Source organism: Scedosporium apiospermum (genome assembly GCF_000732125.1).
Source record: "Scedosporium apiospermum strain IHEM 14462 chromosome Unknown SEQ_SAPIO_0088, whole genome shotgun sequence".
NCBI lineage: Eukaryota > Fungi > Ascomycota > Sordariomycetes > Microascales > Microascaceae > Scedosporium > Scedosporium apiospermum.
Window position 1 is genome coordinate 2,675,762 of NW_015971789.1, and position 17,493 is coordinate 2,693,254.

The 17,493-nt window shown below is 52.3% G+C and overlaps 4 protein-coding genes across 4 annotated transcripts; 3 read left to right on the forward strand and 1 right to left on the reverse strand.

Annotated features, from left to right (window-relative positions):
* Window positions 1–1,620, forward strand: SAPIO_CDS3693 (uncharacterized protein; the record flags this gene model as incomplete). Its single annotated transcript, XM_016786441.1, has 2 exons — window positions 1–365; window positions 465–1,620. 2 exons carry the CDS (start codon window positions 1–3, stop codon window positions 1,618–1,620), a joined length of 1,521 nt encoding a protein of 506 aa, XP_016644447.1.
* Window positions 1,621–2,823: 1,203 nt separating this feature from the next.
* On the forward strand, window positions 2,824–4,766 carry SAPIO_CDS3694 (Protoporphyrinogen oxidase; the record flags this gene model as incomplete). Its single annotated transcript, XM_016786442.1, has 2 exons — window positions 2,824–3,276; window positions 3,366–4,766. 2 exons carry the CDS (start codon window positions 2,824–2,826, stop codon window positions 4,764–4,766), a joined length of 1,854 nt encoding a protein of 617 aa, XP_016644448.1.
* A 626-nt stretch (window positions 4,767–5,392) lies between these two features.
* On the reverse strand, window positions 5,393–8,979 carry SAPIO_CDS3695 (Mediator complex subunit MED14; the record flags this gene model as incomplete). The annotated part of the gene is made up of 3 exons (XM_016786443.1): window positions 5,393–6,884; window positions 7,019–8,205; window positions 8,263–8,979. 3 exons carry the CDS (start codon window positions 8,977–8,979, stop codon window positions 5,393–5,395), a joined length of 3,396 nt encoding a protein of 1,131 aa, XP_016644449.1.
* Window positions 8,980–10,028: 1,049 nt separating this feature from the next.
* SAPIO_CDS3696 (uncharacterized protein) lies at window positions 10,029–10,829 on the forward strand (the record flags this gene model as incomplete). The annotated part of the gene is made up of 5 exons (XM_016786444.1): window positions 10,029–10,053; window positions 10,201–10,210; window positions 10,387–10,482; window positions 10,551–10,651; window positions 10,732–10,829. 5 exons carry the CDS (start codon window positions 10,029–10,031, stop codon window positions 10,827–10,829), a joined length of 330 nt encoding a protein of 109 aa, XP_016644450.1.
* Window positions 10,830–17,493: the final 6,664 nt, after the last annotated feature.

Consider the following 17,493-nt stretch of genomic DNA (forward strand, 5'->3'; position numbering starts at 1 on the left):
ATGACTATCGAAGTCTCGCTCCATTCGCCGTTGGCCGAAGCCATCAACGCCGCCATCCAGCCCAAGCTCCTCGAGGTCGGCTGGGGTACGGGAGGTCAAGACGATGCCGCGCTCGCCGAATACATCGTCCTCATGCTCGTCAATGGCAAGACACAAGACGAAATCGCCTCCGACATCTCGGGCGAGATCCTCGGCCTCCCCAACGACCCCGTCGCCAAAGAGTTCTCGGCTTGGTTATTTGGTGAAATAGAATCGCTCAATTCACAGATTAATGGCGCGCGTCAATCTGCGCCCGTTAGCGATGCTATGCAGATATCAGGTCCCGATGGCGATGTTTCTCAAGCTACCGCAGGAGTAATAAGCGCGTACGTGATTTATCCTTTGTCTCCTTGGCACTCCCCACATTCCTCCCTTGACGTCTCCAATAAACTTAGATCAGAAACTAACTTGTTTCCTTACTTCAGACCCACCGGTCCGCGTTCTATGCGAAACGGAAACAACCCAAGAGGTGGTCGCGACAAGCGAATGTTTGGACAAATGAATAAGGCTATGGACCGATCTCATGACTCCATCCTCCACCGAGTCCGGACACAGACCGGCAACGAGCGCATCTCTCGTGGACCCCCCACCGGCCCTCGCGGCGGAATGAATAGGCAACAACAGCAGCGACATCAAAACGGCCGCGCGGCGAATGTCCAGGCCGGAATGTATGCCGCTCTCGCCTCGGGTCACGGCATGGGCGGTGGTCAGATGCCCGGTATGCCCGGCCCCAACGGCATGCCCTGGGGAATGGTATCGGAACAGCCATCTTCAGCGGAGCTCATGAACCTCCTACAACAGCAGTCGCAAATGATGCAACAGATTTCGCAGCAGATGATGACGCAAGGATTCCAGAATCCTCGTCACGGAAGGCAACAACAGCACCGTGGAGACAGGGGCAACTTCCGCCGAGGCGGTGGTCACATTCAGCAGCAGGGTCATCGCGCCGCCGCCGCTGCGAGCCAAACCGAAAGGGAATCTACGGCAGGGGAAAGCGGCGACAAGGATGTCGACATGGGTGGATCCAAGGCAGAGCCCACGAATCCCCAAGAAAAGGTGTGCTCGTACAACCTGAAATGTCTCAACAAAGATTGCAAGTTCGCGCACCAGTCCCCCGCCGCGCCTCCCGGTATCACGATCGACCTCGAAGACGTCTGCACCTTCGGAGCAGCCTGCAAAAACTGGAAGTGTGTCGGTCGCCACCCCTCCCCCGCCGCGCGGTTGGCACACCAGGGCGAGCAGGATTGCAAGTTCTACCCCAACTGCCAGAACCCCCGCTGTCCCTTTAGGCACCCCGCCATGCCCCTCTGCCGCAACGGCGCGGACTGCACGACGCCCGGGTGCAAGTTTACGCACATCAAGACGAAGTGCAAGTACACGCCTTGCCTTAACCCCACCTGCCCGTTCGTTCACGAAGAGGGTCAACAGGGTGGCTTCAAGGATAAGGTCTGGACGGCCGAATCATCGGCGGAGCACGTCAGCGAGCGCAAGTTTGTTGATGAGAACTCGTTGGTGGAGATGGTCCTGGCCGAGGAGGGGGCGCGCAATGGTGATGAGGAGAATGCTGATGGTATACAATAAAGCCAAAAGCATGGATTGCTTGCCTCGCTCCGGCTTGGTTTTGTATTCGGAAGGGGGAAGAAAAAAGAAAACTAGGAAACACATTACGACGATGGCTTATAAAGAGGGAGACCGAGAGAGGGTCCCTTTTGAGGAGATGGTTCCTGACAGCGTTACGGAAAGAAAAGAAGAAAAACGCTTTTTATTTATTAGATGAGGATGGGCGATGGCTTTTGAATGTACATTAGGGAAATATCAGAAGAAGGGACCGGGCTGGTCGCGGGTGACGACAAGATGGCCCAGCTGGACGATGAAAAACTGCATACCAGGAGTTTGGAAGGGGTTATGTTCTTTTTGTTTTGAAACTATTTTTTTTTCTTTTTTCTTTACTGTCACAAGTTTCTTTTCTTGTTCCTGTGTTTCTTCTTCGAAAAGGTCATTTTCTTTTGGACGGTTTCAACTCCTCTTGACCCTCCTTTTCTCTTCGAAGGGGAGGACGCTCTAGAGGGGACTAAGGAAAGCGAAAACCAGCACATTGGTGAGGGGGAGTGATGAAGTGGAGGAGAGGCGAGCTACACGAGTCGACGGATCCTGCTGGTCATGGACCTTTGGGAGAGGATGATCTCGTTCGCTGGGGGGACATATCGCGATGATGGCCTTGAGGTTGGAAGGGAAGACTGGCGAGGGGAGGGTTGAATTCAATATGAGCTGTTTTTTTCTTCTCGCCTCTAAGAGGCGAGGTTTCCTTGGTAGCACTTTGTGAGAGCTCCGCCTCTCTTCCTCTCTCTTGCTCTTGAGTGACATGTATGCCGTGATTCTTAATTGTAGAATGTTGAAGTCGGGGGCAGAAAGCTCAGGCTGAGACACCTTGTCGACGACCAGTCGCATACATCCTTTCGCCAGATATTCCACTTCCAATGCTCTCCTAATAAAATTGATGATTGGAATCCAAAATAACTCTCGGATTTTCTTCGCGGCGGTTTGTTATGGGACAATTTCAAGGCCAATTGATTGTACTCTGTAGGTCTCGCCCTCGGAGAAGCTTCGACCGAATCGTCGACACCGCCCAAAATCAGCCCACATCAACTTTCTAGGCTCAACATTTCCGTTCGCTTTTGACCACACCTTTCCTTTCCTCTCCCCTCCCCTCCCCAAACACATACTCCTTTTCCCTTCTCTACCCCAATGCTTTAGCTTTTGCTTGCGCCAAAACAGACGGTCACAATGGACATCACCCGCGTCTGTCCCAGCTGCCTCCGCCAAGCGATGGCGCGCACGACCACCGCGCCCCGTCTTACCGTCGCAAGCCGCCGCCGACTCGTGCCCGTGCCTCCTCTACGCCGCACCGCCCTATATCGATCCCAAAACGGGTCAATTGATGGCGGTCGAAGGGGATACACCACCGCGTCTTCCGCTTCTCCGCCCCCGCCGGAGAACGTGGCCGTTATCGGGGGCGGCATCACGGGCCTAACGACGGCGTACTATCTCGCCAAATTCCTGCCCGCAACGTCGAAGATTACTCTGTACGAGGCCCGCGATAGAGTTGGTGGGTGGATACATACGGTAAAGAAGGAGGCGCCGGACGGACAGCCCGTGTATTTTGAGAATGGGCCAAGGATACTTCGTGGTCTGGCCGGGTCGGGGTTCCGCGCTGACGACTACGTCTTTTACGATATGGTGAGCGCGCATCTATCTTCTGAACTCAGAGAGAGAGAGAGAGAGAGAGACTCCTTGAAGTATAGCTACTAGAACTAACTTTCCAACAGCTCGCCGACCTCAACCTCCCCCTCAAAATCTCCCCGCCACGCAACAAACTCCTCTGCTACAACGACGAACTCGTCCGCCTACCCCCCAACATCCTCAACCCCTTCACGGCGCTCAAAACCTCGTGGCAACTCCTCCGCGGAACCCACGTAGTCAGCGGCATGACATCGGCAGCCCTGGCGTACCGCCGCGCGAACATGCGCAACTTGCCACACGAGGCCGTGGAGCAGGACGTTTCTATCGGCGACTGGCTGCGCATGACGTTTGGCGATGCGCCGGCGCCGCGGAACGTGTTGTCGGCTATGATGCATGGGATATACGGGGGCAACTTGGATAAGTTGAGTTTTCCGAGCGTTATGCCTGCGTTTTGGTATAATTTCCACTTGGAGAAGGGCGTGGATGAGGTGCTTATCCCGCGCGGGGATTATGAGCTTTTGAAGGAGCTGGATCCGAGGAAGAGGGGGATTGAGGAGGAGGTGAGGGCTTGGTCGAAGGCGGAGGTGATTTCGTTTCCTGACGGGATGGGATCGCTCGCTTCCGCCATTCGAGATGAATTGGAAAAGAAGGCCAACGTAGTCTTGAAGCCTTCCACCCCTGTCTCCAAACTCCGCTACATCTCGGACCAGAACAAAGTCGAGCTCTCCACAACATCAGAGCCACCCTCCCTCCACGACAAAGTCATCTCCACAACCCCCAGCGGACTCCTCGCCCCCACCCTCCCCTCCCCAATCCCCCTCAACACCCGCGCCGTCACTATGCGCACCGTCTCCTTCTTCTTCCCACAACCCAACCTCACGACAAACCTCACGGGCTTCGGCTACCTCGTGCCCCTCACGAGCCCCAATCCCGAGCAGATCCTCGGCATGTTCTTCGACTCGGACACCTACGGCCTGCACGACGATGAGAAGCGCGGTACCAAAGTCACCGTCCTCATGGGCGGGCACTTCTGGTCCGAGCTGTCCGCGCAGGATATGCCCGGTGAGGAGGAATGCGTTCGGCGCGCGAGGCAGGTCCTTGCTCGACACGTCGGTATTACGCAGGAGCCCGAGATGACGCATCTTGGTCTCGCTAGCGGGTGCATACCGCAGCACGTCGTCTCGCACCGCGCCATCATGACGGCCGCCGACGAGGCTCTGCGGAGCCAGTTTAAGGGCAAGTTGGCCGTCGCGGGGGGGTCTTATACTGCTGTTGGAGTCATGCCCGCCATGAGGGCTGGGTACGATGTTGCGTGTGAGGTGGCTGGCGTTGGTGAGAGGGGGGAGACCGTTGGGGACACGGGGCTGGCGCAGTTTAGGGGGAGGCAGGGCGCGGATGTCATTGCTGTGCCCAGGGAAGAGTTGAATGCTTTGGGGAAGCAGTTGAGGGGGTCGAGTGCTGTGGGTAGATGGTTCTCGGGGAGGTAGAAGAGGAAGGAAGAACAGAGCCCGTTCTTGGAACCGGAAAAGAACTATACTAACAATTTTAGAGACATTGATGGGATTCTAGAGAGAGCGGGTGCGCACGAGGTTGACTCTTGTACAAAATGTATGCATATATGCTTCTTGGGAATACGAAGGACCCTCTGGATAGAAGAGAGATAGATTCTTAGATTCTCACTTTACTTCAACAAGCTTCACTCTTACTGGACGACATACCTCTCACACATACGAACAAAACGAAAGGCTAGATGCTAGCACACATAGAGTTGACTGGCTTATAATTTAGTTCAAGCCAAGCTATCGACTTATCTAGAGGTATCATCATATCAATACTGCCACCATTTCCTCCGTGGTCTCGCTTCGCCGTACCTAACCGATCAATAATAAAATGAACGCAATAACAGAAAGGCCTTTCCCTTTTTTCTGTTCGCTGAGACAACTGGCTTCGCTGGATCTTGTTTCTTTTCCTCCATCCTCGACCGGCATTAGAAGCAAAAGAAAGAAAAGTTGAAAAAAAAAATCACATGTACATGGAATCAACGACGTCATAGAAGTCGAGACCTTGAGGAGCTATATCGTGCGGGGGCTGGACGGAGAGAGCCACTCAAGCTCTAGTCAAGAGTCACCGGCTTTGCTCTACTCCCAACAGCCGAGGCCGCCGCCGCCTGTGCCGCACTCAGCTTACCCGCTGCCTGCGCATTGTTCGCTCCGGCGTTCGCACCAGAGCCTCCGCCTCCTATCACGGCCTCACGCACCATATGATCGAGTCCGAACAGCAGCTTGAGTGACTTATCGTCAATGTCCATGGCCGCACCCGAAGAGAGAGACCGCCAGGGAACGTTCTTAGCTTCCCACACTTTCCTTAAGCGCTGGTTGAAGAAGTCATTCTGTTCCTGGCCCGGCGCCGGCGGATCGGCCCGGGTGATGAACCACCAGAGTTTGCCGTTGCGAAGCTTCGCACGTACGTCGATTCCAAGAGCACGCGGCCGGTTCGGGGCTTCGGGCATTTCGTAGCAGAGCGTATACCAATCGAGGGACTTGGCGTTGATGATGAGGGTGCCCTTTCCGCGCTTGGCGATCTCCTTCCAGTTATTATGGAGCTTATCCAGGACGGTGAGGATATTGAGTGTCATAGGTAGAACGAGGGTGAGGTTCGAGATGCCATTGGGAGCGTTGAGGAGTGAAGACAGATGATCGAGGATCCGAATATGGGGGTTACCAATCTCGAGGTCCATAACCATGCGATCCTTCGACACGTCGAGCGAGACTCGCCACCGCTTCGCTCCCTCGGCACCGGAACCGTCTGAGTACGTGAAGACCACCTTGTCGAGCGTCACCTGCTCGCATTTAACTGTGTCCTTAGCGACGCTCATGGCGTCTAGCGAATTCACCACTCGGTCGATCGCTTGGAGCCTAGCCTTCAAAGTCGAAACGATGGAGGAGCCGACCTTGGTTCGCAATCGGACGCAGAACTCGCCCCTTCGTGAGTTATAATAAACATTATCTCCAAGCTTTCCGCTAAGCAGCGAAAACTTCTTCCTGTCAACCACGCGGATGATGGCATCCATACCATATGTTAGGTGACGCGCACCGGTACCTTCCCTTGTCTGAACCGAGTGTACTCCGGAATATCGAAGCTCGATATAGTCCATGGCCCAGGGCTTCCCGAAACCGGGTGATCTTCGTCTGGATTCGGACAGCCATGTGCTAATTGCGCCGGCGCCATGGTTTTCCTTTGACTCGGGAGACTGGGATGATCCGTCTTTAGCAGCTCCGGAGTCAAGGTGTGGTGTAGATCGGGGTTGCTCGCCATTGGTGAGCGACTGCAGCGCTCTGTTGGCGGCTGTGGGTAATACATCCGAGAGTTTAACAAAGATGGATGGAACCACAACCTCATTAGGAAGGGAGAAATTCTTCCTTGTGCGCCTCTCATATCGGAGTTTGTTGTGGTGCAACTCGGCCAAATCTGTGGCATGCGCAATAACGCCGGTGACAAAGGTGGTCAAGTTGCTCCAGAATGGACCTTCGAGTCCGGGCTGGGCCAATTGAAGCCGAAGCTTCGCATAGAATCCGATTGAACGAGCTGTGGTCCTCGGCTCATCGCTAGAAGAAGAAAATCAGAATCAGAATCGGTAGCTAGAAATAACAATTTTCGGAAAAAGTAGAGAAAAAAAAGGACTTACGACCTGAATATCCACCATTCATCCCCGTGCAGACTCATAACCAACAAGACGTACCACTTAGGGTCGACGCCTTGGCGTTGGAAGCAAACGGGTGAAAACGGCTCTTGGGGTTTGAAGAGAACCTTGACATCGTCATAGCCCAATGGACTCTTGGTAGGAGCCCAACCTTGCGATCTGCCCTTGCGAGCAATCTCCTCCGCTAGGTGGTGCCATCGTAAGGTCTCTAAGCAGGTAGCGCCATCCTCGGCGGGGTCCTTGCCACTCATATTCAACCTGTTCTCGGCTTGTATGGTGAATTTGGAGTTCGGGTGAAGGTTGAACTTGCCACTGGTCGGCTCCACCCTTAGGGCAACGGTTTCCGTCGCGCTGAGCTGCATTGTTAGGAATGACTCTCCCGGTTCCGTTGGGGATATGTGCAGAACCATGGCGGCCTCTTGACTAGCGAAGCGTGGCGCCGGACGTAGCTTCTTGTGTATCGACCTCAGAATATGCTCGACATGCTTCGCTATTACTACTTTGAGAAGCTTCTCGGTGGACAAGTCGTTGTGGTCGAACTCGATGTTGGCATCCTTGACCTCTTTCCCATCACGGAACCACTGGACGGCAAGGCGACTGGAAGCCTTAGGATCAGGAGAGCCGTCGGGTTTCCTCGCACTAGCAACCGAGACGATGATCCAGCTTTTTGGCACTGTGGGTACCTGCGGAACAGCGTATCGCGAGTAGGCGGGGACAGACGAAGTATTTTGAGGTTGCCGAGTGACCCAATACTGGATGGAGAACGAACGGTCCAAGGGTTCTATCGCAAGGGTCCGTGTCCAAGAAGTTCGCGCGAGTTCGTAGGCCTGTCGTCTCAGTTCTCCGATCTTATGGCTCAGCACAAACTCGTGGAGCAGCTGATAACAACCTGTGAGATGATCCTTGGCTAAAGCCTCGTTCACATGCACCTCTAGCATAGCTTTCAAACGAGGCGAAAGCTCTCGCGCCGCCGGCGAAAAGTCGAACCTGAAATCAATGAACCAGAATTGCTTCTCCGGGTCCTCGTCCGCCATAGTAAGATCAATCTCGAATTCGCCTTTGACTTTGAACGTCACTCGCCCAGAGCCGATGGAATAGTCCTTGAATTGCCGCGGTATTTTGTCGAAATCCTGGAGGTTCAGCCGCATAGAGAGGCAGGTATCGAGATCTTCAAGCCACTTGACGTGGTCAGCCCGCTTTAGCTTCGGTGGTTCTATGTAGCCGAGCTGGGATGAGTGTCAGCAAGCGGTTTAGAAATTTGGGGGATAGATTTGGCTACTCACATCGGGCATCCAGTCGCCATTACCACAAGAGAGAACCTGAAGCGCAGTCTTCAAATCGGGGCTTGGGACGCGCGCAAAGATCAACCCCCGCTTCAGTTCCACGACTTGCTCCAGCCGGTTATCAAACTCCATGAGCTGATCGTTGAGATGGCTCTTCAAGTCGATCAGCTTGGTGACAAGCTCGCTCTCCCTGCTCCAATTCGCGATAACCAAAGCCTTCACCCATTTTCCATGGATCGACTGGATAAACTGAAGCAAATTGACTTTCTTGTATAGACTCTCATGAGAGTTATCGAACTCGTCCTTGTCTTTCGATGCAGCTGAAGAGTTGCCGTTAACCGCTGACGCGGGAGCTTGCGGTAGAGGCATCTTTGCAAGTTGTTGAACCTTCTCTTGAAGGACATTATGTGTCTGTTGAGCGAGCCGCGAAAGGAATAGAGAAAGAGGTATATATCCTTCGGCGATATGGCGAATCTCATCGGGCAAGCCATTCATCCTCCCCCGCTTGTCGAGAACCTGCTTGGTCGGGTCCATCGGTGCGAAGGATTGGCCGCCACTCTTGTCTGTTGCGTGGTTGGAGGATCCATTTGGAGTATTGGCCGAATGCTTTCCGGAGTCGAGCTGAACCTTCCCAGATCCTTGCACGTTCGCTCCGTTCAAGCGAGGGCTCCTGTCGTGATTCGTGAGAGCACCATTTTCAACGCCAACATCCGTCATTATGACTCCCGGCATCTGGAGGGGCACGACCCTAGGCCGCGACCCAGTCCGATCACTCGCTTCCCTACTGAGGAGCAGAGGATGCCTTCCTCCGGAGCTTTCAGTCGACGCGCTTGATCGGTATCATATACTCGGAGGCGAAGGCGTGTCAAAATTAATCCGAAAATACAAGACGAGAACTAGAAGAAGGGGGGCGAGGATAGGTTGTCGGCAAAACACAAGTTCGTGAAGATGTACGAAAAAGTTGGGTCGAACCTTCCAATCTCGAGTCGCCGAGTGAGACGTGCAAATAAACGGCGTCGGGGGAGTTGTGAAACGTAAAGCGCAAGGCGACAGAGCCGGTTCGTAGAAAGTCACGGTAGCAAAGCAGTCTCGCTCAGTATGGCGCTTTTGGCAAGATGATCGAAAGAATCCGCAGATTGGGTGAAAGACGATGAGAGGCGAGGGGAGATGGGAATGTTCGCCGAGCAGATGTAGCGGTCGCGATCGATTTCGAGGAAGGAAAAAAGGTCGTGCTCGCGTGCTCGGTGAGCTGTACAGTATTGCCGGACGTCGCGCAAATACGGGCGGGGTGGATGAAGCGCGATGGAAGGTGACTTAAGGAGAGAGTCGGTTGTTCATTGAATCGTCAGGAACGCTGACCAGGATGGGCGTCTCGATTTTCCACCCAGCCTGGCCTGGTAACCATTCCCGTCGGTTCGATTTGCACCAAGTCATGTGACTTACTGGAAAAACACCCCGCCACAGTGAGCAATATGAAACGCCTCGCTGTGGCTTTTTTTTCTCGTTGATGACAAAGAATTTTCAAGTCCCCACCCGACGCATGCATTGATTCCACCTCCCTAATGTTCGTCCCCACGTGACTGTGCCCTAGGGGAGTGTTCAATGCGAGTTGAAAATTTTGTGGCTCTATCTAGCCAAACAGGCACACTAATACTCTAACCTCGAAGAAGCATCACGACCTCCCGCTGAGGATAACACAACACACCCGGCAAAGAAGCATCTTCCGATCCTCATCATTTGAGTGCGTGGAAGACTACACAGCCAAGATGCCTACGGAAGCTGGTCACCGATGTAAGTATTTCGATTCTATTAACTTCTCTGCTTTCGCCGCGCCTCCCGTATCCTGTCAGCGTCAATGTCGGTCAAGAATCGCGAAGCTTCACTTGGAGAAGTCGGAGGGCAACTTGGAACACACAAACTAACTGGATTGATTCACAGTATACGTCAAGTGAGTAAAACTCGTCCCATCCCATCTTCTCACGCTGGAACGAACGATATCTACTCGATCGCGATAATTCGACCCCGCCGATTCCAATCAATCAGCCGGACTTGCGACGTGGATTTCGATTATGGCCTCTGGAAGATTGAGGATGGATGGAAGGCTAACAGTTGGAAATCGTATAGGGGTCGCCACCTGAGCTACCAGCGCAGCAAGCACGCCACCAACCCTGGAACGAGTCTGATTAAGATCGAGGGCGTTGATGATACCAATGCGGCCAAGTACGTCGAGAGTGTGATATCCGATCTTGCTAGGACTATCTGAATGCTGACAGGGGGTTTTCAATTAGCTTCTACCTCGGAAAGAAGGTAGCCTACATTTACAAGGCTTCCACGGAGAAGAGGGGCACCAAGATCCGAGTTATCTGGGGCAAGGTCACCAGGCCACACGGTATGGCTCGCCGAACACATCGCACGCCGATGCGCTGGGGAGGTTTTTCAAGTTCCCGTCACTAACTACTCGCTACGTAGGCAACTCTGGCGTCGTCCGTGCCAAGTTCACTCGTCCTCTTCCCTCGAGATCGTTCGGTGCTTCTGTCCGCATTATGCTTTACCCTTCGTCGATATAAAAACAAGGATTCATCTGGTCGGAGTTGGTAGTGAGGATGGTTCATGATTTCCATGCATCGGTCCAGGCAGGGTTCAACTGGCTAGCCTTGCCATAGGCACACAAATTTAAAGTCGTCAAACACCAAAAATGGGTATTCCAGTGAGTGGTGGGGATTAATGTTTGTGACATTGAAAGGCTGCGCCCCTCGGTTGCTCTTGCGCTGTTCCAGGCCCTCGATGCCAGTGTAGGATCACGGACGATATCGAGAGCAAAAAAAAAAAGGGATTAAAAAAAAGCAATGGTCAGAAAACGGTAGATTGGCGTCACAGCTATGGTAGGAGGGAAAAACGCATTGAGCGATGTGATTTTTTTGATGAACCTCAAGCCCCAATATCTGTCCTTTCTTTGTGTTCAGGTTTGACATCCCGATCTCTGAACTGGATGTTGAAGTGAAGCAGTCCTCATCAGAGGGCGACTCGGGGCGTATGTTTCTCACGCATGAGATTGAAGACCCAGCCCGTCCCAGTCGCGTGTGGCCATCCCCCCCCCATTCCAGACATGATGATCTCGTACTTCACGCGTCCAGAACGTGTCTCTGTAACGCAGCACAGAGTTGGAAATGAGGCCGAACTCTGGGCGGGCCGTTGTGTTCCCGATCTCCTTGGAAGATCCAATAGTCTGAACATCCCGTGCGTGACTCAGAAGGATGGTTGAGAGTATTGCTTCGGCAAAGTGCAGGTCAAGACATGATGGCATCCTGAGCGACAACCTTTAGGTGTCCAGAGAGGCATGTGTCACCCAGGTCTACACAGGGAGAGTACTGAAGGATCTCGAGACGGATTAATAGTAAACTACTACAAGACACAGGCCATCAACCCGACCAGCTGACTGCGCGCCGTATGACTCCACTATCGAGTCTTAAGAAAAGAGATCAATGAATCGCCTCCGTGAGATCAACCCTGAGACATGTTGCCGTATAGAGAGGAGAATCAATCCACTCACGTAATTTAGAATTAATTGGGGGTCTCGACTCTAAGGGTCGCAGATATCCCGACGTGTCAAATGGCATCGATGTCTTCCAAAAGAACTCTTGGCCAGGACCCACGTGTATGTAGTAGAATTACACTACATGATGTGTGTGGGACAGCGGACAATCAAGCATATCTTCGGAACGCCAGACTCTCCGGCGGGCGCACCAACTCCCTATCTATACAACCAAGTTGTTTATTTCCACCTGAAGACTGCCACACGATACACTGGTGCCGATTCGGGATGAGACCGAGCTGCGAGTGGCGCAGGACGCAACACTGCCAAGACGTGATGAAGAGGAGCCATGACGATCTCCGCAACCCAAAGTCGTGGGATTGATAAGCTCCAAAGAATGCTGCTAGACCCGGGAAAGCGATGACGAGACGAAGTTATCTGCAGATCAGAAGACCCTGTCTAGGCGCCAGACTACGTACACAGCAGAGAAAAGTGTAGCGGAGTCCACACTACGCCAGCAGTGAGGCCTGTACTTCGTAACTGTACGCCAGTTAGACGGTGCCTGGCAGCCGCTAATATAATTTGATACGATTCTCGTGAGCCCAGGGGTCCTTGCGTATCAGTCCGCTCGCGTCAAGGGATCGAAATTTCGGGAATTTGCTCCATATGAACACCCCTTCATTTTGACAATGATAAGGATTGAGCAGGTTGAGGCGGGTGATTCCTTGAGGATCGGATAAGTATGCTGATAATAAAAGGAACGAACCTGTTCGGTCTCTTCGCCCGCTGGGGAACGGGAACGTGCCGTAGAAGGAGTCAATTGACGGAGAAATGCCTGGCCACCTCGTGGATATTGGGTGGCTATCAGTTGCTGTCCCTCTTCCGAATATCTGGAAACAATCCAGCCCAGCCACATCTCTAGAGACGTGTTGTCAGCTCCGGCTGGTAGGGTGCAGAGGTCTCTGTGGGAGACCCGAACAGCATGAGGGCAGCAAGCAGGAAACCGCCGTTCGAGCGCTAATTGGGGAACTTCAGAAGTATCCAGAGCAAGCCAGAGTTGTAACAAGAAGTACGGGAATCTGGCTTTCACAGGTTGCACAATGTGATGCCTGACACAATTCCCGCCACTCTACTTCCGTTCTGGCGCTATGATAGGGCGGAAACCAACAATTAATTCCTGGCTTTCCCAGGGATGATCTGCCGGTGTATGAAGTCTGGAATGATGGGAAAGTTTCCTTGGTTCTGCGAGGTTCATTGTTCCTTGTTTAGACTGTCCACCCAACAGGGCAGAACCGTCCAAGCGCCTTGATGTTACCGTGGGGTGGGAGGTAAATCCCACCCGCCAGACGCCATTGCTTCCAGCAGATCCGAATCCCGTCGGGAGGGGTTGTCATAATCGTAGGATTTTTGCGGGGCGCCCGCAGTGTCTTGCGCGTTCCCCGTCGTCATCTGGAGTGTTGGAAGCGGATCCTTAAGTCGGAGGCCGAGGCGGAGACAGAACCCGTCTAGTGGAGAAGACTGGAGAAGATCAATTGAAGGCATTTGCGCTTCGGGGCACTCCAGGTTCCCGGCTGGTACCCGTCGCAATAGGTTCGAAGCGTTCATGGAAACCTACTCGGTAGTTTAGGTCACGCACAAAGCCTGTTTGGCGTGCGAAAGCGCAGGTCCCGATTAGCGACACAAAAAGCGGAATACGAGCAAAGTGGCGAAGCTTGATGTCAGTCAACCGGCTCTTATGGCGGATAGCTGCACATCATCAACACCTGGGTGAATTGCCCTCATAGATTATTTCATTCGGTACGAAGCGAATTGCGAAGTATCAAGGGTTGCCTCCTTGGAACCCATTCATTCCCGAAATATCAAGGTTGGGTCTTGATACCTTCAAAGCCCCAGCCCCCCACCAAGACCCATTTGATCTTCCGTCCTGTTCGATGCAAAGTACAACTCTATTTTTTCAAGGTTTTCTGGAGGGCGTATACATTGATATCGTCCTTCGATGTCGAAGACAAGAGCGGGACAAGTCTGGATCAAGACACTCCTTCTCTTTGCCCGGTCTTGTTGACCTGTTGGTCTTGGATCTCGATCTGTTTAATCTGCACGGGTGGACGCTCCGAGTTTGCTGCATGCCAGCCTCCGCCTTTCGTAGTACCTCCATCCCTGCGCTGCTGAAAGCTGCAGTAAGAGGTTGTTAACGAACCGACAACACAGCAGACCAGTCTTTTTGCCATGGGATTTAAAGCACGACGGAGCTTAATCCCGCGGTGTTACCGATTCAGAAGTATCGACACGCATCCTCCCCTCACCAGTGCATGCTTTTCATGTACCTCGATCTGGTTGTACAACATCCGAAGATGGGGGTGAGATCGAAGCACGGTTAAATAAAACAGGGCGACTCAGCCATATTAGTTCCAGGCAAGTCCGGCCGCTCGAGATCCGGGTCACGACCTCAAGTCAAGGTTGAGAATCTTATGGGTAATGGATCCAAAAGGCCAACTTTTTGGTTCTCTTTTAAAAAATTGGTCTTTTCTTTTCCTCGATTTTCCCTCCCGATGTTCTTTTTACACATTGAATGGTATTGACCACAGCGAAGAACCGGTGCTCTGTCAAGAAGTAAACTGGACGTAACAGCCAGCGTGCCAAGTCCCACACGGATTCGTTACAGGATCCAGTATTGGGGTCTTCTGGGCAGGCTTGATACCGATTCAGCTTTTAGAGTTGGGCCCACCGACGACGCAGCTCATAGTGTATACATGTACACGGGAATGTCGTGGTCTATCCAGGACCAGACACGACTGTTAGTGTCCAAGTGGGACAGGTTCTAGTGCGGTTTGGGGGAGGGAAAAATTGGAACCCGGTCTGGAGATGGACAGACAAAGTGGAATTCGGAATTTGAGTTTCGCAAACAAAATTGAGGTGCAATGCCGATCCTTTGAGCCAAAGAACGACTGTAAATAGGGTTGATGACCCTGGCGGATGCTGTCCTGTCCCACCAGGAGCGCTCTGGAGTTGATTGAGGATCGAGCTCTGTGGTCGTCCGGGCCAGAATCCTGAACTTCCTGATCTTTGATCCTACATTTGATGTACATAGGTACAACTGTCCAGTAAATGGCCATCCCGAGGTGCTGATAGCTGCCTGATATCAACCAGTGGGCATAATCGATTGCTGAAACGAGTTCCAACCCCGAGAATTATTCTAAGTCGAATTGGCGGGCGTTGTCCTCTTACATCCAGGCCAGCCACCAGGGTCCCTCGGATTTGTATGCGCACATAGTGTTACCTGCGTATTTCATGCCTGATTCTCCTTCTCCACTGAACACCCCAGCTGGATAGCTACATTCGAAATAGATCAGTGTGTTGCAGCACGGAGCGCCTTAGGATCAAGGTGAAAATTGATAATATTAGAAAATGGGGATGGAGACATCAACGCTGCGAGACACCAAACCCTCGAGTGAAAGGTTGGGATTCTTCGCATGTAGGAAATACTCACATTAGTGAAGCCCCAAACATCTACTACTGAGTACTGAGTGAGATGGGGTTGGTGAAAAGGTAGTTTATTTCATTCTGGCTACTTCGTACACCCCTTTGTAATTATTAATGATCAACCCTTCCAAGGCAGATATGTACTCGTTATAACTGGGTTATTGTGTTGTCAAGATCGAGACCGGTCACGACGAGGGCAAATACGTCTTCCTCTTCCCTCTACCTTCCTCGGCAACCGAATAAACCACTTCATGTGGACGAAGCACGAAGTATTATTTAGTTTAGTTCAATGTTCCTTGTGTTGGAATAAACATTTTTATAGAGTTTCTCCACGTGCGGAAGGTCAGGGCTGGTCGTGAATCCAGTATGGAGGAAGGAGTCGTGTACTTAGGAGTGTAATGTACACTAACACTTCGGACCCGTACTTCACAGAAGTACTTGCAAATGCGTGGAAAGCAGGCGCAGCCAGTCGATACTTTAATGTACTTTTAAGCAGGCAATATATGCTGAAATTTGGGTTGAACTTATGTACTCCCTATCTGGGAATGGTCCCACACGTGTGCACCACATCTTGGAGGGGTGGAATGATGGAAAGTGCGCCTCGTATTCGATCGCAGACGCCGTCAGAATAATGGAACATCCGAACCAAAAAAAATTTTCCTAGCCAAAACAAGATCCCTCGACCTTCTTCTTTACTCGGAGTCCATTGGGCCTTCTACATCAATTACTTTAAAAATTAGTCTCTTCTGATGCTTGCTTCATCAACAAGACTTTATGAAGACCATTTTGATGCCCTTCCCACTTGCCAATCGGCACCCCACCACCGAGGAGAGTAACTAGTAGTATCCGCCCGACTAGACTCAGGAACTAAAGACGAGGGTGCCTGGATTGGCTGCTGTAGCGATCTGCAACCCACGCTGTACTTCGTAATGTACTTCGTACGAAGTACTACACTACATTATGCCAGTATGTTCTGCCACGGTAACATCGGCCATCGCTGGGAATTTTACTACAGGTTACGCTGCCTGGCCCGCTGCCAGCCTGAAAGCAATGAATGACTACCGAATGCAGTTAGGGGACACAGCGAGCTCCGAGGTCTGACATCACACCTTTGGCAAGATGAAACCCGTCAAACAAAAGAACAGACCTTGGTCACTGAGCTATTGATGTCAAGTTTTTTTCCTTTATCAATTATCTTGTGCCCTTCAGAGCTGACAGTACGGAGTACCCCCGGGTCCATACTTCGCTGCTGGGACCGGACCAACGGGATATTAATGGCATCCGATTTCACCAGACGTCACATCCCCCAGTTGTATCACCTATTCTTTTTGGGCGGCGGGTAGGAATCCTGTTCATGTCTGATACCCAGTGAACCGCCACACGCTTCTGGACTTCTGAAACAGCATGTGAGAAAGACTACTGAAATTACAGTTTGCGAAGCGTCGGCTCAGTTTAGCATCAGCAATCACCCGCCACGACAATTGGAGCACGAGGACCTCGCTGTTTCCAGGTCAAAGGATATCCGTCACCCTTTCCATTCTACTACCGAGCTAGCTGTCACCGCTTCGTCTGCTGAGTACACGGTACAGCAGCAAAGAATTTGGGTATCTTACACAGTTGACACCGCTCTTCGCAAAACGCGGGACTTAGCGAGACTTAGCGAGCACAAGGCGGCTCCTTTCTCTATTTAGCATTTTCATCTCCTGCAGATTACTCCGAACTGTCCCAAGCTCGAGAAATGTCGCAAGACCCGAACAGACGTGCTTGACAGATAGGACAGGAGAATCGCAGGACGACTGAAGATACGAAGTATTGGTATAAACAGCCTTTCGGCTTAGAACCTTGTCCCCTCGCCCTTAATGACCTTTATGTACAGCAATTTACCTGGCACGGCTCTCCGTCCAGAACTGTGGTCTCCGAACTTTATCTGCTATCGAGAAGTAAACCGTGGCTCCTCTCTGATCGACGCCTCGCAACAGCACATCATCACCCTTCTTAGCCGGAAATCCCACTTTAAGCGCAGGCCAATCTCAAAAAGTCTGCGCCGACAAACCGCCGCATATTGTGCCCAGGGGTCGTTGCAAACATTTATTCATACAGGTCCAACTGTTCCTGATCTGATCAGCGCTACTTGGCATTTGCTGGGCACCTTCAGTTGGCGGCAGCACAGCCAACAGTGTACATGGATGGGACTGCCAGGGTCTCGCTCCACATCCTCA